The sequence below is a fragment of the Trachypithecus francoisi genome, unplaced genomic scaffold (genome assembly GCF_009764315.1).
Source record: "Trachypithecus francoisi isolate TF-2019V2 unplaced genomic scaffold, Tfra_2.0 Lachesis_group4, whole genome shotgun sequence".
In the NCBI taxonomy this organism is placed as follows: domain Eukaryota; kingdom Metazoa; phylum Chordata; class Mammalia; order Primates; family Cercopithecidae; genus Trachypithecus; species Trachypithecus francoisi.
Genome location: NW_022681469.1, coordinates 519366 through 544269, shown reverse-complemented (window position 1 = coordinate 544269; position 24904 = coordinate 519366). Strand labels below are relative to the sequence as shown.

The 24904-nt window shown below is 45.5% G+C and overlaps 1 protein-coding gene across 4 annotated transcripts in view; it reads right to left on the bottom strand.

Annotated features, from left to right (window-relative positions):
- The window catches only part of ESYT2 (extended synaptotagmin 2), a 103062-nt gene extending 79389 nt beyond the window's left edge, over window positions 1-23673 (bottom strand). For 2 of the 4 annotated variants that reach the window (XM_033193544.1, XM_033193545.1), the window contains exon 1: window positions 23136-23673. In XM_033193544.1, coding sequence (XP_033049435.1) covers window positions 23136-23609 — 474 coding nt within the window. In that variant the 5' untranslated portion in view covers window positions 23610-23673. Of the gene's footprint in view, window positions 1-15979; window positions 16097-22512; window positions 22668-23135 lie in introns of those variants that run through there. The other 2 variants (XM_033193547.1, XM_033193546.1) reach the window with 2 other exon arrangements.
- Between the last annotated feature and the right edge of the window lie 1231 nt (window positions 23674-24904).

The window sequence follows — 24904 nt, the reverse complement described above, 5'->3', positions numbered from 1 at the left end:
AGCACTTTGGGAGGCCGAGACAGGCGGATCATGAGGTCAGGAGATCGAGACCATCCTGGCTAACATGGTGAAACCCCGTCTCTACTAAAAATACAAAAAACTAGCCGGGCGACGTGGCGGGCGCCTGTAGTCCCAGCTACTCAGGAGGCTGAGGCAGGAGAATAGCGTGAACCCGGGAGGTGGAGCTTGCAGTGAGCTGAGATCCGGCCACTGCACTCCAGCCTGGGCGGCAGAGCGAAACTCCGTCTCAAAAAAAAAAAAAAAAAAAAAACAACTAGGTTCATCCCCGCATACCTTTCGTAACAAAGCTGTCTAAATCACTTGAAATCCAAGTCTTAGTTTTAATTCATAAGAGAACGTCCCCTGAATTTCGTATGTTACATCTGACATATATTCTTCCTCTATCCATTTATTTTTTAAAGGGGGTAAGCCCCCTTTTAGTGTATGCGTGAAATTATAGGAGAATTTAAGCCAGGACTAATATTCAACGGCAGAGTTAAAATAGGGATGCCTCACACTTCTACTCAGGAGAACAACAGGGTATCCCTTCACGGAAACACTAATATCAACAGACTTATTTACACATAAACACATGGCCATGAAGAATATTTTTCAAAGATTTGAAGCATGTTCTCACAAAATTCTAAAGTCCTTTAGACATTTTCCTGTCTCCGCTAAAAGAAAGAAAAGTCACATAATTATTTGATAATCGTGATTTAAGATGAAGTCCTGGCATGAGTTACATCAATATCACAAATTAAAACGAGTCCAAGGGTAGGAAATCTGTCTTCTCATCTGCTTCACTAAAACGCCTAAGACAATCTGGTTGTTTTTATTTTAAATTTAAATCAAATGAACATTAATTCAAATATACACGCTTATGTTTTAACTGGAATGGATTAAAAGATAGATGGGCAATTGTAGCACTGAATTAATTGCATATATTCTGTATACTATTTAAATGAATCCAGCTTTGTGTGATTATATATATAGTATATATAGTTTATTCTAATATATATGAGAAACTATATGAGATTGGAAAAACAGGGTTATTTAAAACTCTGTCTCTACTAAAAATACAAAAAAATTAGCTGGGCGTGGTGGTGGGCACCTGCAGTCCTAGCTACTTGGGAGGCTGAGGCAGGAGAATGGCACGAACCCAGAAGGCAGAGTTTGCAGTGAGCCAAGATTGCGCCACTGCACTCCAGCCTGGGCGACAGAGCGAGACTCCGTCCCAAAACAAAACAAAACAAAAAGATTTACAGAAGTGATTGGAATACTAAAAATCTATCTACATGGATTCAGAAGTAAGATCGGATTTAAAATGTATCTGTGAATTTTACATTTTCAAGAAATAAGTTTATACATCTCCTAGGAGCTTAACTTTATTCTCACGCAGATAGTAAACTATCGCGACTTATGAGGAGGTGGTCGGAAATGTACCACCCTAAAACTTACTGTTTCCTTTTTAATTATTTGTTTGTACACAATGAAGAAACAGTAAATAATCAGACATGTGAAAACACTAGTACTTTTTTCCTGAATATGATCATTATCTTCACGGGATGTTTGATACCAAGGTTCCAGAACATCTTTCCCAATTATAGCCTGTGTGCCTCACTGCTGTTGGATGTTACACATTCCCCATAAGGGGTCAGACAAGAGATATCTGGGGCACTTGTGGGCCGTGAGGTCTCTGTCACAACCACTCAACCACAGTTGGTGTATGAACTAATGAGCATGGCTGTGTTCCAACAGAACTTTAATATGGTCACTGAAATTTGAATTTCATAACATTTTCACCTGCCACTTTCTTCCAGCCATTAAAAAAGGTAAAAGCTGTTCACTGGCCACAAAAACAAACAGGAGGCCAGGCCATGAGCTGAGGCTTGCTGTCTATTGAGCAGGACGCGCATACCCACAAAAGGATGGCGCCACGGGATAGGGCCGTCCAGCCTCTCTCTCCAGAGAGCAGATCCCACAGCTCCAGGCGCAGAAAAATGTCTGCCACACATTCCTTTTTTATTGCAAATACCCCAAATCTTAAAATTAGGGTAAAGAGTTTGAAAACCGAACCCACTGACCTCCAATTTGTTACCTATTACAGAAATCCCCTACTGATTGGCAGTTCCACGTTCTGTGATTTCAATTACCTGCAGTCAACCAAGGTCAGAAAATATTAAATGGAAACTTCCAGAAACAGTTTTAAAGTGCATGCTGTTCTGAGTAGGGTGATGAAATCTCACTCCACCCCGCTCAAGACACGAGCCCCGCTCTGTCCGACACGCCCTGGGCATGCTCTCGCCCACTCACCTGTGCTGTCTGGATCATCACCTCAAGTGTCGTGGGATCACCGTGCTCGTTTCAAGTCACCTTTATTTTACTCAATAATGGCCCAAAACACATCAATAGTGATGTTGGTCATTCAGATATGCCAAAGAGAAGCCATAAAGTGCTTCCTTTAAGTGAAAAGGTGAAAGTTCTCGACTTATTAAGGAAAATATCATACCTTGAGGTTGCTAAGGTGTAAGAACAAATCTTCCATCTGTGAAACTGAAGAAGGAAAATAATTTCATGCTAGTTTTGCTGTCACATGTCAACCTTTAAGATGGAAAAGGCATTAAATTTGTGGCTGGGACCTGGCACGGGGGCTCACACCTGTAATTCCAGCACTTTGCCTATAATCCCAGCACTTTGGGAGGCTGAGGCCGGCAGATCACTTGAGGTCAGTTCAAGACCAGGCTGGCCAACATGCGAAATCCCACCTCTACTTAAAAAAAAAACACAAAAACCTGGTGTGGTGGTGGGTGCCTGTAGTCCCAGCTACTTGGGAGGGGCTGAGCCATGAGAATTGCTTGAATCCGGGAGGTGGAGGTTGCAGTGAGCTGAGACTGCGCCATTACACTCCAGCCTGGGTGACAGGAAGTCTATCTCAAAACAAAAACAAAAACAAAAACCCAATAAATAAGCAAATAAGTTTGTGGGTAGACGACAAAACAGTTGTTCTGACTGACAGCAACTGGGTTTGGCACTATCCTGTTTCACTGGGGGTCTTGGAAAATATCCCCCACAGATAGGAGGTGGCTACTGTAGTAAACTTTGAATCACATTAAACCAATTAAAAAATGGGCAAAAGTGGCTGGGCGTGGTGGCTCACACCTGTAATCCCAGCACTTTGGGAGGCCAAGGCGGGTGGATCACGACGTCAAGAGATCGAGATCATCCTGGCCAACATGGTGAAACCCTGTCTCTACTTAAAATACAAAAAGCTGGGCATGGTGGCGGGTGCCTGTAGTCCCAGCGACTCGGGAGGCTGAGGCAGGAGAATCACTTGAACCCGGGAGGCGAAGGTTGCAGTGAGCCGAGATTGCACCACTGCACTCCAGTCTGGCGACAGAGTGAGACTCTGTCTCAAAAAAAAAAGGGGGGAGGAGGGGGCAGGCAAAAGTATTTGTATATAAACAGTTCTCCAAAGAGGATATAAAAATGGCCAATAAGCACATGAAAAGATGCTCAACATTATCAGTTAGAGAAATACAAATCAAAATCACAATGAGATATCACTTCATGTCCACTAGGATGGTTAAAATATAGACAATGTTAAATTAAGTTCAGCCTAAAGCTGTCTCCTTAACATACTGTAAGTTTCAGCCTGAAGGTTTCCTAACTGGATGTGTGAAGAGACTGTAGCCTACTCTTAGGCCAACCATCAGGTTTTGGCCAATCACAGGCAGCCAGCTGTTCAAACCACGTCCAAATAAGGCAAATGCAGAACTGCAACCTGGCTGGCTGTTTCTGTAGCTCACTTTCTTTTTTTTGCTCATAAAGGTTCTTCCACTACATGGATGCACTGGAGCCTCTTTGAACCTATTCTGGTTCAGGGACTGCCCAATTCGTGAATCATTCTTTGCTCAATTAAATTATGTTAAACTTAATTTGTCTGATATTTTCCTTTTAACCACAAGTTTTGGTGAAGACATGGGGAAATCGGAACTCTCATTTGATGCCAGTGGTAATGTAAAATGATGTAGGCCCTTTGAAAATCAACTTAGCAAATCCTCAAAATATGTAAACATCGAGGTACCATATGACCCATTCTACCCACAGGTATATATGCAACAGAAAGGAAAACACACATCCACACAAACGCCTGTACATGAATGCTCACAGCGGCATGATTTATATTTGCCTAAAAGTCGAAAAAGCTCAAAGGATCATTACTTGATAAATGGCTAAACAAAATGTAGCCTTTTCATACCACAGAGTTATCTGTCAATACAAGGAATGAAACACAAGTGAGTGTCACACTGTCTGGTAAGTGAAAGCAGCAGGCTGGCATGGTGTGTCTCACATCTGTGATCCCAGCAGTGCGGAAAGCTGAGAGGCGGGAGGATCACTTGAGCCCAGAAGTTCAAGACCAGCCCAACACAGTGAGGCCCCATCTCTACAAAACATCTAAAAATTAGCTGCGCATGGTGGCACATGCCTGTGGTCCCAGCTGCTCAGGAGGCTGAGATGGGAGGATCACTTGAGCCCAGGAGGTGGAGGCTGCAATGATCACGTCACTGCAGTCCAGCCTGGGTGACAGAGCGAGACCCTGTCTTGAGAAAAAAAAAAAAAAAGCTCATCGCAAAGACTACGTGTTGTAATATTTCATTTACACGGGATGTCCAGAAGGTATCCTCCTATAGAGACGAAGTGAATTAGTGGGTGGCTAGGGTGGGCGTGACAGGGAGAGCAGTGGAGGGGTCTGAGGATTGAGGGCTGATGGGTATAGGGTTTCTTTATGGAAGACAAAAGGTTCTAATAAGAGATTTCGGTGATGGTTGCACAATCCTGAGAATACACTGTAAAACAGTTAATTGTATAGTTTAAATGGCTGGATTGTATGGTATGTGAATTATAGCTCAATACAGCTGTTAAAAAAAAATAAAAGGGGTAAGGCACAGTGGCTGAAGCCTATAATCCCAGCACTCTGGGACGCCAAGGTGGAAGGAGGTCAAGACTGCGGTAAGCCACGATTGCACCACTGCACTCCGGCGTGGCAACAGAATGAGACTCTGTCTCTCAAAAAACAAAAATAAAAAAAAATTAAAATTAAGAACAAAAAATAAGTATCTCAATCTATAAAACACATACTGCTTTTACCATGGCCCATTTATTTTAATCAGACACTTCCCCAAATAATAACAGAACCAAATAAGTAAAGCCAGAGGACCCAAAGTAAATCAGTGGCCTAAGTCAGAGCTCCTTGTTCGTGGCTTAACCAACCAACAAAGGTACCCCAGTGAGCTATTTGGTCCTTAAAGAGCCCATGGCTCAGCTCAGTGATAAATGAGGGGCAAAGTCATTCCACTGTGGGTCCCAAATTAATCTGCCAAATTAGTTAAACACTGAGAAATACATCAGAATGGAAATATTTGTTGAGACCATAAAGATGAACCATGCACGTTCACAGGGACACACAGGCGCCGAACACACGCTCCCGCACACCTGCACAGGGACACACAGGCACCCGAACACACGCTCCCGCACACCTGCACAGGGACACACAGGCACCCGAACACACGCTCCCGCACACTGCACAGGGACACACAGGCGCCCGAACACACGCTCCCGCACACCTGCACAGGGACACACAGGCGCCGAACGCACGCTCCCGCACACCTGCACAGGACACACAGGCGCCCGAACGCACGCTCCCGCACACCTGCACAGGGACACACAGCGCCCGAACGCACGCTCCCGCACACCTGCACAGGGACACACAGGCGCCCGAACGCACGCTCCCGCACACCTGCACAGGGACACACAGGCGCCCGAACGCACGCTCCCGCACACCTGCACAGGGACACACAGGCGCCCGAACGCACGCTCCCGCACACCTGCACAGGACACACAGGCGCCCGAACGCACGCTCCCGCACACCTGCACAGGGACACACAGGCGCCCGAACGCACGCTCCCGCACACCTGCACAGGGACACACAGGCGCCCGAACGCACGCTCCCGCACACTGCACAGGGACACACAGGCGCCCGAACGCACGCTCCCGCACACCTGCACAGGGACACACAGGCGCCCGAACGCACGCTCCCGCACACCTGCACAGGGACACACAGGCGCCCGAACGCACGCTCCCGCACACCTGCACAGGGACACACAGGCGCCTGAACGCATGCTCCTGCACACCTGCATAGGCCGCTGCAGCTCACACACACACCTGGAAACGTTGCAGGATTCAGGGGAGGCGGAGACCACAGAGGGGGGAGTCAACTTTCTATGCAACCTTCAAGGTTGTGCTACAAGAGGGTGAGAAATCCAGTGAAATGTGGTTGGGATTCAAAGAAGCCAATAGGGTTTATGGACGTCTCAGGAGATTGGCGGGGCAAGAACTGGAGTCTGGGTCAGCTAAACAACCAGAACCTGAGGGGCCAAGATCCCTGAAAGAGGGAAGTGGGAAGAAGGGTACAGTCTCTTTCAAGACAGATTCGCTGAATTCCTAAGCTACCCAGGGCAAGAAGCTGGCCTTCAAGGAGCAAAATAGAGCTTTTGGCAAGCATGTTGTACTGAGAAAGCACAAACTGGACTTTGGGACAGACCAGGGGGCAATTAGGAAGCACTGCAGACTCCTAGTCACAACATCTGGAGGGCTGGGCCTTAGAGCACAGAGGATCAGAGGCAGCCAGAGCTTCCCCCTGCCACACAGCCACAGGCTGGCTCAGAACCACTCTGCAGAGGCCAGCCTGCACCCGCCCTGCCTTCCAGAGGACGGGGGAGCCTCTCTGGAGAAGTACACGCTTCAGAGCAGGGATGGGCTTGGGCTGGCTCCTGCTCACAGCCACATCGTTGAGACTGCTAACTTCCGAAGTGTGAATATTCCCACCATGGCCAATTTCAAGCTACTGAACGACCTAACTGAATGTGGAGGTGGAAGAAATGTACGACATCATGTCAAGGTGGTACCAGTCAGTCATCAGGCAGATGTAAGTCAGAGCCACAGTGACTTCCACTTTACATCCACTAGGACAGCAACAACAATAAAAACAGAGAAACACAAGTGAGGGCAAGGATGTGGAGGAATTCAACCTTCGTGCATTGCTGGGGAGAATGTAAAGTGGTACAGGCATTGTGAAAACAGTTTGGCATTCCTCAAAATGTTAAACACAGACCCAACAATTCTATTCCTAGGTATATACTCAAAAGAATTGAAAATGGGTATTCAGACAAAAATGTGTACATGAACCTTCACAGCAGCACCATTCACAACGGCCAAAAGGTGGAAACAACCCGAACGGCCATCGTGGATGAAGCATAATCAAACTGTGGTTCAGCCACATACCGGAATATTCAGCCTTAGAGATGATCCACTCGTATATGCCACAATGCAAATGAACCTCAAAACTATGCTAATTGAAAGAGGTCACACATAAAAGATCACACACACGTTTACAGGAAATATCCAGGACAGGTAAACCCACAGAGACAAAGCAGATGTGGTTGCCATGGGTTGGGGGAGGGGAAACAGGGTGTGACTGCAAATGGGCACAAAACAGGGTTCCTTTTGGGGCAGAGAAAATGTTTTGGAACCTGAGAAAGGTGATGATTACACTACATGTAAAGGTACTAAACGGCACTGAATTGTGTCCTTTAAAATGGTTTTATATTATTTGAATTTATTGCAATAAAAATGAAACAAAGAAATGAGCTATCAAGCAATGAAAAGACACAGAAGAACCTAAAATGCATATTTCTAGGTGAAATAAACCAATCTGAAAAGGCCAATACTCTATAATTCCAACATATGACATTCTAGAAAGGGCAAAACTGTGTAAAAAGATCAGTGAGCACAGGCAGACGGAGAAGAAGAGTGGAAGCAGAGAAGATTTTTAGGGCAGCGAAACTATTTTGTATGACACTGTAATAGCTGATACATGACATTATCCATTTGTCAAGATCCACGGAATGTACAACACAGAGAATTAACTGTACTGTAAATCGTGGACTTTGGTTAGTATTAAATATATCAACGCGGGCTCATTAGTTGTGACAGACATAGCACAGGAAACTGTAAGAAGGGATGTGGGGACTCTGTATTATCTGCTCAATTTTTCTGGAAATGCAGAATTGTTCGAAAAAATGAAGTCTATTAATGTAAGAAAGTGAAAGGGAAATAAATACCTTTCCAGACAAAAATTGAGAAAATCCATTGCCAGCAGACTTGCAGTAAAAGAAATACTAAAGTAAGTTCTTCAGGCAGGAGGAAAATCATGCCAGACAAAACGTATAACAGTAAGAAGGAAACAAAGACCAAGGGAGAGCACCTCTGTTCCTCGTCCCGATTACTCTCACAGATCAAAACTGTTTTAAAAATATACGTTCCTCGTCCCGATTACTCTCACAGATCAAAACTGTTTTAAAAATATACGTTCCTCATCCCGATTACTCTCACAGATCAAAACTGTTTTAAACATATACGTTCCTCGTCCCGATTACTCTCACAGATCAAAACTGTTTTAAACATATACGTTCCTCGTCCCGATTACTCTCACAGATCTAAAACATTTAAAAACATACGTTACTTGTCCTGATTACTCTCATATATGTAAAACATTTAAAAATATACCACAGTCTGGCTGTCACCTCCTAATGTACTTAAGAATGCTAATAGTACATAAACTTAAAACCCAGAGAAGCTCCCACCGGCTGACAAGGTAGTGGGTCATTCACTTGTGTTGGTTTTGCTCTTCTGGGAACAGTAGCCTACCACCACCCTGGCATCTCTGGTGCCTTCCGCAAGTACAGGTTTTATGAGCTGGGCCCAGCTCCCAGGGCACTGAGTATGGCCAGGAGGGGACACCTGACTTCTACTGGGGTGACCGCAGAGTCTCTCAGACCTTAGCCCCTACTCTGAAAAGCAGAAATGACATACAATTCTCTTGGGGTTGTAAAAATGACGAGATTAGATGGGGCCAAAATCCCCAGTGCCTCCTCTACTGCCATCAAGAGACAGGAGAGAGCACAGAATGCACGGCAGTGCACAGACCTCACAGGTCAAGGGCTGCCTGTGCTCACCTCTGACATTAGCAGAACTTGTTTCCTTAACTGTAAAACAAAGGTGGCAGGTGAGCTGTGAGGTTTAAATGACTTCCATGTCAAGAGTTAGAAGACAGCCTGCAATGAGTGCTAGGCACAGTCACCGATTGTTTTCTCATGTGATTTCTGTTACACTCCTCCGAGTGCAGAGAGGCAGCCCGTGCGAAGCTATCCACAGTCTTCCTCCTCTCGCTGGCCTGTCACCTGTCTCTCCAGTGAGGCGCTGGCTGCTGTTGGGCTGAGTCCTCTTGGAACTTCCTTGGGTTTCTTACACCAATGGTAAAGACTGAAGTAATCTCCCACCCCAGCCCCACCCTCAAACTACTGCTCCTATTGTTCCAGCATCATTTCTGCACCCTGGGGTTGTTTACATTCCCAGCTCACTCATCTATCTACGTTCCTCCCCAAAGCTATTCCCCTGACATTCAGGTGCTCCCTCCCCCTCATGCTTAGATCTGTGTCCCCAGTCCCTCTGGATATCCCTGCCAAATGTATCTTGCTAAATCCCCATTTTAAAACTGGACACATCCCTCTAGTGGTATCTGGATGCTGCCCTGTGTCTAGGGATCAAGCCCAACTCTTCCAGTTGTGTAACCTACAGTGCTGCTTCCTGTGGTCATCTCAGTTCCCACAGTTCCTAACCCTTCTTCCCACTGCACAGCTCCTCCTCATCCCACCTCTGAAAGAACACACCCTACCTCAGACACCAGGGCTACAGCCAAAAATGGAAAAAAACCTTAGTATTGAACCCAAGATGTGATCAATTATAAGCTGCACTATGTGCCACTAAGAGCACCGTCCATTAACAATAACACACCCTTGTAAAATAAATCTGATTTCTGAGATGTTAAGGCACAGGGAAAGTGCTGGAACTGAGCCTTCCTGGCTCCCGAATACCCCAAGATACAGGGTAGCATGGGAAGCTGAGTAACAGCCCTCAAAAGACGGTCACGTCCTAATCTCTGAAATTTGTGAGTGTCGCTTTATACGGCAAAAAGAACGTTGCAGATGTGATGAAATGAAGGATCTTCTGGGGCGGAGGATTATCCATAGAGGCCCTAAATGCCGTCTCCAGTATCCTTAAAAAGGGAGAAAGTCCAGCCTGGGCAACACAGTGAGACTCTTGTCTCTACAAAAAATTTTAAAAATTAGCGAACTAGCTCGGTGTGGTGGTACAGGCCTGTAGTCCCAGATACTCGAGAGGCTGAAGTGGAAGGGCTGCTTGAGTCCAGGAGGTCGAGACCGCAGTGAGCTATGATCACACAACCGCACTCCAGCCTGGGTGCAACCAGCTCACTGCGGCCTCAATCCTTGTCTAAGGAAAAGAAAGAAAAGAGGGAGGAACAGAGGTTTGACAAAACAGAAAGCAGAATGGTCCCACGAGGACGGAAGCAGCCGCTGGCTCTGAAGGGAGAAGGGCCTGCAGCCATGGACATGGGAATGCGGCTGAGAAGCGAGAAAAGCAGGAAAAGCTTCTCCCCAGGAGCCTCCAGCGTGCACACCCTGCCCACCCCTTAGTTTTAGCCCAGAGGAACTGATTTCGGACTGCTGGCCTCCAGAATCGTTAAAAGGTAAGTGTGTTGTTTGAAGCCACCACGTCGATGGCACTTTGCCACGGGCCCTAATGCACCAGCCATGTCGTCCTTTCCCGAATGCTCCAGCAATGACACTGACATCCACGGAGCATTTCTTCTAAAACTTTGCTTCACAAACGGCACCATTCGTGAATGAGTAAAATTAATTCTTTCTACTAGTTACTGGATACATTCCAAGACCTTTATATGTGTGGAAAAAATAAGTAGGAAGAGCATTGTTACTTTGTATTGGATTATATTTGGGGTTTTGGTTTCAAAATTCCAGCACGCAGACATTAGTGTAGACGGTGTTAACAAATTTTAGGTACGCACTTACTAGCCATTTAAAGATTTGTAGCACCAATGAAATAAATTAATGGTCTCAGGAGGCAAATTCCCTTCTAATTGTGTATGAATATCAACACCAGCTTTATATAACATTTTACAAATTGGGTACAAAGTATAAACCAAAAACAAAATTCTAAGCTCCCAACTATCTGAACAGCTCCTCCTCTCTGCCAGGAGCTTTCCAAAGTTAACCTGTAAAACTACTTCAGGCCATGATGGGGGGGCGGGGTGTCGGACACACCTCATTACCTTAAGACTGACAGACTCTTTAAGTCTGACAGGAAACATTTACCATCTATTCTCTCTGAAGCCTGCTACCTGGAGGCTTCATCTGTACGATGAAACCTTGGTCTCCACAAGGTAATCCAGACATTCCTTTCTATTGATTCCAGGTCTCTAGACAGTAACTTAACCAACTGCCAATCAGAAAAAACTCTGAGTCCAGCTATGATCTGGAGCATTCCCCACACTAACCTGCTTCCAGCTGTCCCACCTTTCTGAACCAACGTACCCGCTTCCAGCTGTCCCACCTTTCTGAACCAACGTACCCACTTCCAGCTGTCCCACCTTTCTGAACCAATGTGCAGCCTGCATGCATTGACTGATGTCTTACATATCCCTAAAACTTACAGGTCAACCGCCTTGGGCACAAGTCTTGAGACTATGTCACGAGCATCCTTTAACCCTGGCAAATAAAATACTAAATTAATTGGGACTTGTCTCAAATACTTTTGGTTTACAGATTAAACTAAATGCTTTAACAAATATGTAACAAAGTCTCATAAGAAAATGGAAGGTGAAAGTATCATTCAGATTAATAATTTTAGCAATTTGATACTGGTTCTCGAAACGTGAGCAGCATAACCAAAAACTAGCATATAATATGTATTCCAGTATAACATTTATGGCATGAAGCAAGTTAAATAATGTTCTCCTCCCACATCACTGGATTTATTTTCTACAGAGCCACCTTACTCTGGGAAACTGAAAACGTATCAATCCCTCAGACATAAACAGAAGGAAACAACTCCACATAGAACACACATTAAAATTAAACTATTACAATTGACCCCAAAATAGGAAGTGCACTTTCAAATTCCCACTTTTTAGTCACTAACCAGCACTTATTCACACAAGGAAGTTAATGAATATTTGAATAATTAAATGTTATATGCACAAAATGTAAAATTAACTATCTATCTATGGCATCCAGGGTGACTCCTGGAAGTGGAGTCAAGAAAGATTAGCCATGTCCTTGGAACAATATTTGTTTTAAGTAAGAAGATACACAGCAAACCAAGACAAGGAAGAGGAGTGACAATGCAGGCTCCTTGGATATTATTTTAGTGATATACAGAGAGGAAGAGAGAGAAAGTGAAATTTTAAGGCACACATACTTACAAGTGTTAATAATAACAAAGCATTATGGTAGATAAATTCTTAGCAACAGTGTAAACAAACCACAGTGGAACAGAAACAAAGAAAAACCCCAGGGCTCATCTGTTCCATTTCAGCAGAAGGGGGGGAGGGAGGTGGCAAAGGCCACACCAGGACTTGCCCGCAAGCGGAGCATTGGTCACAGCTGTGCATCTCCGGGCCTGTGACTCAGATGGCTGACCCGAGGACATGCCTCGCTGCCCACCCATGTCCAGTGTGCTCACTGGCCTCTCCCCATTCCAACCTCACAACCGCAGCACAGAGTCAGGCTCAACCCCCATCAAACCGAAGAGGAAACAAGGTTCTAAGAGTTGTGCCTGACTCACCCAAGGGCAGGGAGTTAGGAAGGGGTGGGTCTCAGGGCACAACCCACACCCATCAGAGCCAGAGCCTGAGCCTGAGCCATGGGCTCTGCGAGATGGTGGGAGTCTCAAAGCTAACCAGAGGCCAGTGGCCACGCCGCAGCACACCCTACAGGGATGAAGGGCAGCCCACTCACACGGGCACTGGCCACATGACAGGTCACGTCCAGGCGAGGACACACCAATTCAGCAAGTCATCACGGGAACCTCAAAGTAGCCATCACTCAATTGTGCTATACGAAACTACTGCAGTTAAAAATACTTTTAACTGTTAGCAAACTTTAATACACCAACACAGCACAGGGGAAGAAAAGCAATCTGAAGCTGTGACTCATTATGGAGGGAATGCTTTCTTCCAAAGGTTATTCAGATAAAAAGAGACAGGGATAAATCTTCTGTCTTTTAACATCATACCATGCAAAAACAAACACTGCCTTCCATGGCCAGACTTTTGCTTATACAATTATCATGTCAGTCTAATGAGTTCAAAAATAATTCATATATCCTAGACACAGATCTAATAAATAACTCAAGTAAATATGTTTTCATAACTTAAAAAGGACAGGAAATTAAATATCTCAAATTCTATTTTTATCTCTTCTCGTTATATCATATCTCACAATGTAGTTTTTCAAATGTCTATCAGACATCATCTAAATAAAGTCTGGTAGTTCCACAAGACAGATGAGATTGCAATAGTCAAAGTCATATTTCTGAAGAATAACATGATATTCATCATATAGCATTTAAGAAAGGAGGATACTGTACACACACATATATATCCAAACATATCATTAAAAGATTAACAAAATCCACAAAATGCTGCTAACGGTTATCACCAGTTAGTAGAATTGTAGGTAACTTTTTTTTTCTTTATTCTCCAAAGCTGTTTCTTCAAAGAGCATACTTTCTTCTTTAAATCAGAAAAAATATGTTTTTGAAACCTGTCCAGCCATAAGAAATGAAGAAAAATACAACTGCATGTTCATTAAATATAGAAAGATAAAGGGGGACTTTGCTGTGTAACTGAATGAATAAAAAAAAAAAATCAAACTCAGTTTCAATGACAATTTTACAAGTAATAAAGAAAGCATAATGAAAACCATCGTATTAGTATTTCACATCTGCTGTTGGTGTGGTTATCACTAATGCCAGCACGCAATCACCAGGCTCAAAACTAAAGCTGTGATCCGAAAGGACACTGCTGCCGCCATACACAAGTGGATACACAAGTGCACGTGGGATGCGCTTCTAACTTCGTATTGATACTTTCATCTAGTCACGGCCGCAATCCATTAAACCCTATTCAATTTATACTTTTCTACCAACTACCATTATGGATGGTTTGGTATTATGAATGATCTTTTTCATATATTTTTTCCTGAATTTAAAAAAAATGAACATGTATTACTTTTACTAGAAGAATGAGGGAGAGTCTAGAGACATATAAGGCAACAGATAAAACATTTCAATTATAAGGAATAAGTTCAAGACATCTATCGTACAACACTAACTATAGTTAGCAACAATGTAATATATTCTTGAAAAAATCACTAAGAATAGATTTTCTAGTGTTCCACCACAAAAAAATGGTAAGCCCGTGACATAATGCATTTGTTAATTAGCTCGATTTAGCACATTCTACAATGTATACATATTTCAAAACATGTTGAACACAATAAAAATAATACTTTTATCAGTTAAAAAAATAACAATAGCCAGGTGCATGGGCTCACGCCTGTATTCCCTCCCATATCTTTGGGAAGTAGACCAGGAGGATCGCTTGAGCCCAGGAGTTCAAGACCAGCCTGGGTAACATGGGGAGAATCCCCCCTCAAAAAAATTTTAAAAATTAGCGAGATTAGTGGCATATGCCTGTAGTCCAAGCTACTGGGAGGCTGAGGTGGGAGGGGTGACTGAGCCAGTAGGTTGAGGCTGCAGTGAGCCATGATTGTGCCACTGCACTCCAGTCAGGGCAACAGGGTAAGACCTTGTGTCAAAAATAAATAAATAAAAAGAACTGAAAAAAACCCACCAATTCATACTATGACTAATGCTAGGATTAAACAGATTTGTTGTGTTATTGCAAGCTAGTAAATTTCTGAGTTTACACAGAAATTTGTCTTACACATATTTTGGCCTTGTCTTACACATATTTTGTGTCACTGGCACCTAGCATAGTACCTAGAACATAGCAAATGCCTAATACATGTCCATAAATTCATCAAGACTCATTTTTAATCCTTACATATAAATTGGATTAGTTTCTTAAAATGTGATCCAGGAAAAAATTCACAAAAATAAATAGTTTGCTTTAACAAACATTACAGAACTTTAAAAACAGTTAAGAAAAATAAATGAAGAAAAAGATCAGTGACAGGGAGAAAGACTCTGGAAAAACTCCGTAAATAAAAGATGCTTTATGGAAAAATGATCCCATGCAAAAGACAACTACCAGCATATTCACCATCTGTGTAAGAACTATGCCCCACCCAATTCCAAAAGAACAGAAGGTGACTCAGTGTTCAAAACACAATAAAGATCATTGAGAGTAAAAGAAGATCGTCTGTTTGAAGAAAAGTGCGACACGTACTCCCAGCTATTACAGCAGCACAGGGCCCAACAATCCAGCAATCATTTTGGCTGTGAGTTTTCTGGTAGCTACAGCAAGAATAGAAGTATACTGCATTACACAGTAGCTTTCCTTTTCTGATTTCACAAGCTTAGATCTGAACACATCACTACTTTCACCCACTGTCATGTCCAAAGTGTCTGAAAAGTACAACAGTAATCACGCCCACATCCCTGCACCCTGTAAATCAGAACTGCCCTGAAGGCCTGGGCCAGTCATCCAGAAGGAGCACTTGTACTCCTCACCCGTGGGGACCTGGGCTGGGGTCTAGTGGGACCACTTCCATTCCTCACTGCTAGGCCCAGAGTAAGTCCCAAGCTGAGCGCAGCCTTCTACCAGGTGGAGGAGTTACAACCCTATCAGAACTTCCATGGAGTTCCCTCCAGATGAGACGGCCCAGAAATCCACCTTTGCAACTGTCCTCCACACGCTCGTACTGTTGCTACTGAACAGAAGGCCCCATACCCTTCAATAAGAATAGAATCTCTTCCCTAACATGTCCGTAAGTTCATAACACACCCCCTTACTTACCATCAAGCCCTCCCTGCTCCTTTCTTCTGAACCACCGTGACAGGGCACCATCACCACAGCCCGCTTCCCAGGTGCTTGTTCTAACTACTCTGAGAAGAGTCTAAATACGAAGACAGGATGACTTCTTACACTTTTGTTGGCATAACACTGCATACAGTGGGTCCTTACATCTCCTAAATGAGGAAATAAAATTCCTCTGAGACAGAACTGTCATGAAAACTAAAAAAGATAATGACTTGCCAAACCATAACAAAATGCAAGAGACCACAAAAGACCACAACGTATTATATAATACATGATAAAATTATGTTCTGATAGAATGTACCTAGTATAAAACAAACCAATCCATAAGCTAAACTACTCAAACATAGGTGGTGATTATATACTGATACCTTGAATCATAGTTAAGAGTTTGGCATAACTCACAGAAACACAGATTTAGGTTTTTTATATTTTTGAAACATGATTTCTATTGTTATGCAATTAAAATTAACATTTGTTTATGCCAATATAGTACAGTATCAGTGTTTAAAGGACTATTATAGGCCAGATGTGGTGGCTCACACCTGTAATCAGAGCACTTCGGAAGTGCTGAGATGGGAGGATCACTTGAGCCCAGGAGTTTGAGACCAGCCTGGACAACATAGCAAGACCTTGGCTCTACTACAAGTATAAAAAATGTTCAAATAAGTTTATAAAATTAAAAAATAAATAAAAATAGAGTAATATTAGAACTGGGTACAATGGTTCACACCTGTAGTCCCAGCTACTCAGGAGGCTGAGGCAGGAGGATCCCTCAAGCCTAGGAGTTCAAGGCCAGCCTGGGTAACACAGTGAGACTCCAGCTCATAAAGTAAATAAAGTAGTAGTAAGTTTAAGTTAAAAACATTTACCTAGTTTTTAAAATTCATATACCTAACCCTTTAAAATGCAAATGCCCCCAAACTTAAGTTAGAACAATATTCCTTAAAACTTTTAAAGTTTTAGCTAGAATTCCGTAAGCAAAGGAATACCTCACTTTGCACTATAACTGATCACCTTTTCATCAATTATTAAAAGAAATCCGGGCCAGGCGCGGTGGTTCATGCCTGTAATTCTAGCACTTTGGGAGGCTGAGGCAGGCGGACTGCCTGAGCTCAGGAGTTCAAGAACAGCCTGGGCAACACGGTGAAACCATCTCTACTAAAATACAAAAGAAATTAGCCAGGCATGGCGGCGTGTGCCTGTAGTTCCAGCTACTTGGGAGGCTGAGGCAGGAGAATTGCTTGAACCTGGGAGGTGGAGCTCGCAGTGAGCCGAGATCGCGCCACTGCACTCCGGCCTGGGCGACAGAGCGAGACTCCATCTCAAAAAAATAAAATAAAAATAGACACTGGAATTTTTTTTTTTTTTTTTAAGAGATGGAGCATCTCTCTCTGTCGCCCAGGCTGGAGTGCAGTGGTGCGATCTTGGCTCACTGCAAGCTCCACCTCCCAGGTTCAAGCAATTATCCTGCCTCAGCCTCCCAAGTAGCTGGGACTACAGGCACACGCCGCCATGCCTGGCTAATTTTTTGTATTTTTAGTAGAGACAGGGTTTCACCGTGTTAGCCAGGATGGTCTCCATCTCCTGACCTCGTGATCCACTGGCCTCCGCCTCCCAAAGTGCTGAGATTACAGGCTTGAGCCACCACGCCCACCCCCTGATGTCTATATTTTTTAACAGTGCTATTGAGATATAATTCACATACTAGTCAATTCACTCATTTAAAGTATACAATTTGATGGTTTTTAGTATATTCACCATGCCTACTTCAAGGTTAAAGGCTGTGACCAATGAGGAAATCATGAAAGCCCACAGGAAAGATCACAGGTTCACTAGGTCTAACAATAACACTATTCCACAGCTCATCTTCACAGGATGGAAATTTACATTTATGAATACGTGCTTATAAAATATATTATGTTTTAAGTGTATATATTCATATAAAGTATTTATATTTCAGTCCTAGCTCCATATCCTCCCATTCTTAAATGTAGAATGATAATACTAATCTTAATAGAAGTTTTACTAAATCCACAACATACAGGCTGATGGATGCATATATCCTAAATTTAAATCTATTTTTTAGCTTAAACTAAAAGCCAGATATTTCCTGCTTTAATTTGAGCCATCTTGGGGCATTACTGTTCTAACTGAAGGAGGCTCTCAGACCACAGAACTGAAGCAACACAACCGTCACATCCTTTCCCTTCTGTGTGGCAGCCGCAGTGCGGGTGTAAACGAGAAACCCCAGGCAGCACCCTCACCCCTCATCCTATCTGCAGCGACGACTACGACTCCAGCACTGACTCAACCACATGATCGCTTGGATTCAGGTACTAAAGTAGCACTCGTTTAAAATAGCGAAATTGTGGCTCCTGAATTAGCTGTGCCAACTATTTTCAGTTACAAGTCTTCACAACATTTTATTAAAGTATTAAGTGAAGATTAACACGAAGAATAAAAAAATAAATATTTGCCCTTTCTTTACATGAGACCACAGTGCATTATTTTCTTTTGTTCATTTGGTTCTTAGACTATACATACCGTATTTTGGCTAGAGTTAAATTTTCCTGAACTTCCCAGAAGGGCAATGGGAAGAAAGCTCTCCCCAGAGAAAGCCTGTATACAAACATACAGAACAACATAACCAAGGAACTAATATGCTTTAATTCTCAATAATCCAAGTGTGAGGTGATAAAAGACCGACTGTCAGAACAGTTGAGTAGTATTATCCATGACAGTATTATCCATGGCAGCCACAGAATCAGCATTTAGTGGCAATAGTAAAAGCAGGACAGAGTCAGACTTAATCCTATGAAGATGTAATATTTTCAAATAAAAATAGCAATGAAAAATTGCCCTTATTCAGCTCTATAAAAACTCTTCAAGAATCTTCTTCACAGTCCTGAGCATGGTGGCATGCACCTGTAATCCCAGCTACTTGGGAGGCTCACGTAGGTGGTTTGCTTGAGTCTAAGAGTTCAAGACCAGCCTGGGTAACACAGCGAGAACTTCCTCTCTTTAAAGAATAAAAAAGGCTGGGCGCAGTGGTTCACACCTGTAATCCCAGCACTTTGGGAGGCCGAGGCTGGTGGATCACCTGAGGTCAAAAGTTTGAGACCAGCCTAGCCAACATGGTGAAACCCTGTCTTTACTAAAAACACAAAAATTAGCCAGACATGGTGACAGGCACCTGTACTCCCAGCTACTTGGGAGGCTGAGGCAGGAGAGTCACTTGAACCTGGGAGGCAGAGATTGTGGTGAGCCGAGACCATGCCACTGCCCTCCATCCTGGGCAACAGAGTGAGACTCCATCTCAAAAATAAATAAATAAATAAATAAACAAAATAATAAATAAATAAATAAATCTTCTCTTCTCCACCCAGAGTAGTCTAATTGTCCAGGGCCCATTAACACTGGGTAGACATTTAAACAACAAAAAGTCCTGTCCTCAATTCATCCAGCCTGCCAAGCCTTTCCCCTAAACAGTTGGAACATAACTGTTTATGGGAAAATAAGTGAAGAAAAATAACACTTTATTTTAAAGCTGTAGGACCAAACTTACAGAATTATCACGGTTAAGTGAGAGCCATTTTTCATATCCTAATAGCCTAAATCAGGAAGAGTATACATTTTTTCTCAAAGTATTAATACTCTTTATCCCCTTTCCATATCCAGCTTCAGTTTTTACTCAGTAAGAAGAAGAAAAGCTGTCAGTGAATATATACAAAGGTGAAGTGAGGAAATCAGTATCTCATTAATTCATGTTTTCCTATGTTTCCACTCTGCTATGAATTAATGGTTGTCAACGACATACTATGAAAACGAGTACAGTCTTTGGGATATACAAATATATCTTGTTCAAGGCAAAATATCAGCCCAAAGTTCAGAAACCCCAAGAATCAATGTATGTATGGTAAAAATCAAAGTACTGGTAATATTGGCCAGGCATGGTGGCTCACATCTGCAATCCCAGCACTTTAGGAAGTCTAAGTGGGAGGATCCCTCGAGGCCAAAAGTTTGAGAACAGCCTGGACAACATGGTAAGAACTCATCTCTAGAAAAATAAAAACAAAAACAAACCCAAAGTGCAAGTAATATCGAAATCTTAACTTTTCTTATTCATAGCTTCTTCTATTATTGATGTGCTTTGACCTCCCCCCGCAAAACCCCTGCCACACAGCAGAATTTCAGGCACATTTCGAGACCATGCAACCTGCTGGTTTTATGATGAAAACAAAGTATATTATACTTTTAATAAATATCATAAAATAAATACATAAGAATACTTTAAAAGATATTTTTAAAATCTCTCTAAAACTGTGAACACAATCACTGTCAAGCTTCATGTGAATCCTTCAAGAAATGTCTTAAGCAACCTAGGCACATTGAAGTCTGTATGTGTGGGATTATGAGCTCAGGTACAAATTTGGAATTAACAAGTAAAACATTCTGGAGAAAATACAAATTCTTCATGAGGTGAACACCATGGTTCATCAGTTTAAGTCACACAGATTAAAAACTCAAAAAGAATCTTTGGCTAAATTACATTTGTATTGTTTTTTTCTAAAAAAAAGAGTTTCAGGCTAGGCACGGTAGCTCACACCTGTAATCCTAGCACTTTAGGAGGCCGAGGCAGGCAGATCACGACGTCAAAAGATCGAGACCATCCTGGCCAACATGGTGCAACCCCATCTCTACTAAAAATACAAAAATTAGCTGGGCGTGGTGGTGCATGCCTGTAATCCGAGCTACTTGGGAGTCTGAGGCAGGAGAATGGCCTGGGAGGCTGAGGTTGCAGTGAGTTGAGACCGTGCCACTGCACTCCAGCCTTGTGACAGAGCAAGACTCCGTCTCTAAAAAAAAATAAATAAATAAAAGAATTTCAGTTCTTCAATAGGGCAGCAATTGCATCTGTTTATTTATCACAAGAAAACAGTCTGTGTGGCCAGGCACGGTGGGTCACGGCTGTAATCCCAGCACTTTGGGAGGCCAAGGCAGGCGGATCACGAGGTCAGGAGTTCGAGACCAGCCTGGCCAACATGGTGAAACCCTGTTTCTACTAAAAATACAGGAATTAGCTGGGCATGGTGGCGCGCGCCTGTAATCCCAGCTACTCGGGAGGCTGAGGCAGGAGAATTGTTTGAACCCTGGAGGCGGAGGTTGCAGTGAGCTGAGATCACGCCATTGCACTCCAGCCTGGGGGACATGGAGAGACTCCGTCTTAAAAAAAAAAAGAAAAGAAAATCTGTGGTTCACGAAGATTTTTAACAAGCGAATTTGATATTGGCCAATAACCAAGTTCTATGAAAGTCAGCATCATCACTTCCTGCAAATTTCAGCATTGATTACGTTGCTGTTTTGGTAATGGACGGTAATGGACTCTGTTTTTAGCCACTTTTTAATATTATGCATCGTAGTGTAATATAGACACAAAATGTCACTTTAAAGTCCTTTTCCATTTCCAAAGTGCAGCTCTTCTGTTCTTCAGTTTTTCCCACCTCGGTTCCTCTAACTTCCCGTTTTCTACACGCCCCTCGATTTTTCCCACTGCTAGCAAAAAGCTGTACCATGCCAGTTACCTTGGTTCTCCAAATACGACTGTCCCTCATGCTCACCACGCATCGGCAGAACTGTACATTCCCAAGTCCCTTACATTATATTCTTGCAATCTGTCGTCACAAAGTAGCAACTACTATCTTCTTGTCCTGGGCACGCCTCCTTTCTAATTCTTGTTTGCCATCTGTGTCATGCCTTACTTCTCACTGGAAACAGGGACCTTCTCTCCTCTAAGGGAAAATGACCCTTCCGAAACCCACTGCTGGCCACCTTTACCCCAAAGTTTACATTAAGCCTAATGGAAGCATCATTAAAATCCTCTTTCTTGCAATGTGAAACTGTGACGCCAAGTCACAGCTAAGAAAGAATTAGGGAATGACAAGAAAAAGATATGAAGCCAACTCTTAATGTCTATAGTCCATAAATATATGAGGTAAAGAATTGCCAGAGTTAAAAATAAAATAACATTATGACTCTTGCTATTGCTGCAACTCTTCCAAAACTTCGTGCCACACACACACATTCACACTGGATTCAGCTCGACCCCATATAAAAATGCTCAGTCTCACAATTATACTTGCAAAAAAGTGAAACAATCTTTCAATTATCTAAAATCTCCACATCTTTCAGGAGATACTCACTGCCCTTGAGATGCGTCTGAAACAACCAAGACATGAGTGAGTCCTCTCCGAGGAGAAGAAAAAGTTAACTTCTCCCCCACCAGCTGTCAATACATTTTTTTTTTAAACAGAGAGAAGCAAAAGCTGAAGCCACTTGGAGCATTTCCAGGCCGGCAGGGCGTTGGGAAGGAGCACGAGAATCGCGCTGGGCGCTGTGAGAGCCGAACCGGCCGCTCAGGCCCCTAGAGAGACCCCGCGGGCGGCACCAGAAGGAAGCGTGCGGAGGCTCCGGCAGGGCCGCGGCTGAAGAGGGGGCGCCACGCCCGGTACCTGCCGCTGGCGCTCGGGGTCCGCAGGCCGGGGGAGGGAAGCGGGCTTTGTGAGGAGGAGTCTCCAGGAAGCCGCGCGGGACAGCGAGGGCAGACGCGCCCTGGACCCGGAGCCTGGGCGGGCGGGGAAGCGGAGAGAAGGGACGCCCGACTCGGACGGCGGGAAGGCACGGAGCACTCAGGACTTGGGCGTGAGCTGAGGGTGGCGGCCCCAGGCGGACAGGTTCGCAGGGAGTGGGCCGGAGGCTGGGGCGGGGCTGAAGTCTGCACTCGCCCGAGTGGGTAGGTCGCGGGCAGGGGAGCGCCTGCGTGGACAGGCTGGGAGTCGAGGCTGGGAGTCGGGGCTGGGGGTCGGGTCGGGGCGGGGCGGGTTCTGCACTCACCTAGGCTGGCAAGTCGCAGGAACAACCCCGGGGGTCGGGGCTGGGGTCTGCACTCGCCCAGGCGGGAGGGGAGCGCCTGCCTGGAACGGGGTGGGTGGGGGACTGCTAAGGCGGGAGTCGGGGCGGGGCTGGGGTCTGCATTCACCCAGGCGGCAGGTCGCGGGAAGGGGAGCTCCTGCCTGGACGAGGAGGGATCGGGACCGGAGGCCAGGGGTCGGGGCGGGCAGGGGTCTGCACTCACCCAGGCGGGCAGGTCGCAGGCGCGCACCCCCAGGCGCACGGCGCGCTCCTCGTCCTCCAGCAGCGCCAGAGCGCGGCACAGGCGCAGGGCCTTGAGGCTGCGGCTGCGGCGGCACCAGGCGAGCAGGGCGAGGGCCAGCAGCACCCAGCTGAAGCTGAGCCCCAGGTAGCCCAGCGCGTACACGGGCAGCAGCAGCGCGAAGCTCCGCGCCAGCTGCGCCAGCAGCCCGGGCAGCTCCAAGCTCAGCACGCCCCCGGGGTTCTCAGGCGCCGCGCGGCCCCCAGCCCCGCAGGCGCCCGCCTCCGGGCCCTCGCCCCGGGCGCCGCTCATCGCCCCGCCGTGCCGCGCTGCCCTCCCGGCCGAGGCGGGCTGGGTGCTCGCGCTGATCCCGGGCGGCTCAGCCCCGCGCCAGCGCCCCTCTGAGGGGACGCGGCTTCGCCGCACGCCCGCCTCTTCCCGGGACGGCGACGTCATCACGCGGGGCGGGAGCGGCGTGGGCCTGGGGCTGGCACGTCACCGGGAGTGGGTGGGGTGGATATGACGTCATCACGCGGGGCGGGCCGTGGGCCGGGTCGACGACTACTGGAGTGGGCGGGGCAGGCGCACGACGTCATTACGCGGGGTGGTGTGTCTCGGCTGGCGGGAGTCGGGACCGGGAAGGAGAATGCTAGTTGCGTGGGTCGGGAGTGCCTGCGTCCTCCCCGAGCCCCAGCTCCGCAGGGCACCCTCCCCGCTCGCCGGTGGCCTCGGAGCCCGCGGGCGGTTCTGGCGCGGCGTCGCGCCGCGGCGTGGGACTCCCGAGGCGGCTTCCGGGTGCGTGGCTGTTCTCGTCGAGGCGCGGGAAGTTGCCGTCGTCAAACCCGAAGACTGACCGCCTCTGGGAGCTGCCGGCAGGCGTGGGGGTGCGCGGCCGCTGAGCGCATCCGGGGTGGCGGGGGGATGAGAGGGCAGCGTCCCTGTTTGCGGTAACTCCCCGGCCACGAGGACCGGTGACGAGGGCGCCCTCCGGAGGTCAGACGGGCGTTGCTGGCGGGGGTCCTCCAGCATTTTTTCGGTGTGGGGTTGCGTAGCCAGTGTGCAAGGTTGTGGCTTTTGCGCAGTCTCTCGGGATGGTCTTGTTGTCCGGCATTCCGGCGTGAGAACGCTGCCTCTGTGGCCCTTCCCACTCTGCTTGTCAGGGTTTTAAACACGAACGACTCCGTTGTGAGCCTGACAACTCTCACGCAGTTCAGTTGGCTTTAAGATGACTTTAATCCCAAAAACCCTCCCTGAGGGGTACGGTAGTGCTGGGCAAAGACCACCGCAAGCGCCCAAGGGACGCTGTTGACACCCGGGAACTCACGCCGGGCACCACGCGGCTTTGCCAAAGGTGTTAATATTGTGGCCAACTATTAATAGCTGTTTCAGACGACTAATTTTGGGCCTTGCCTGTGATTTCTGAGATCATTTTTCAGTTAACTCAAAAACACGACTATTGATCACTTTATTTTCCAGTGAATTCAATCGAGATAATTATATTTGTTTTGAAATCTCTTTCAAGGAAACTTCAAACAGTAGCAAAGAACATCCTAGTTGACTGTTTTTGAGCATTTTCAGTGAATTCCAAGGAAATTTTTAGTGAATTTGTAACAGAGTAGGGCACTGGCAGGTACTGAATGAGTAAACAAATGCCCAGAAGAAGCAGGGTCACCTTTCCATGGGAATCTCTCTCCCCTTATTCCTGTGTCTGCAAAATTTTGTGTGCATATGTATGTGGAGATTATATCACA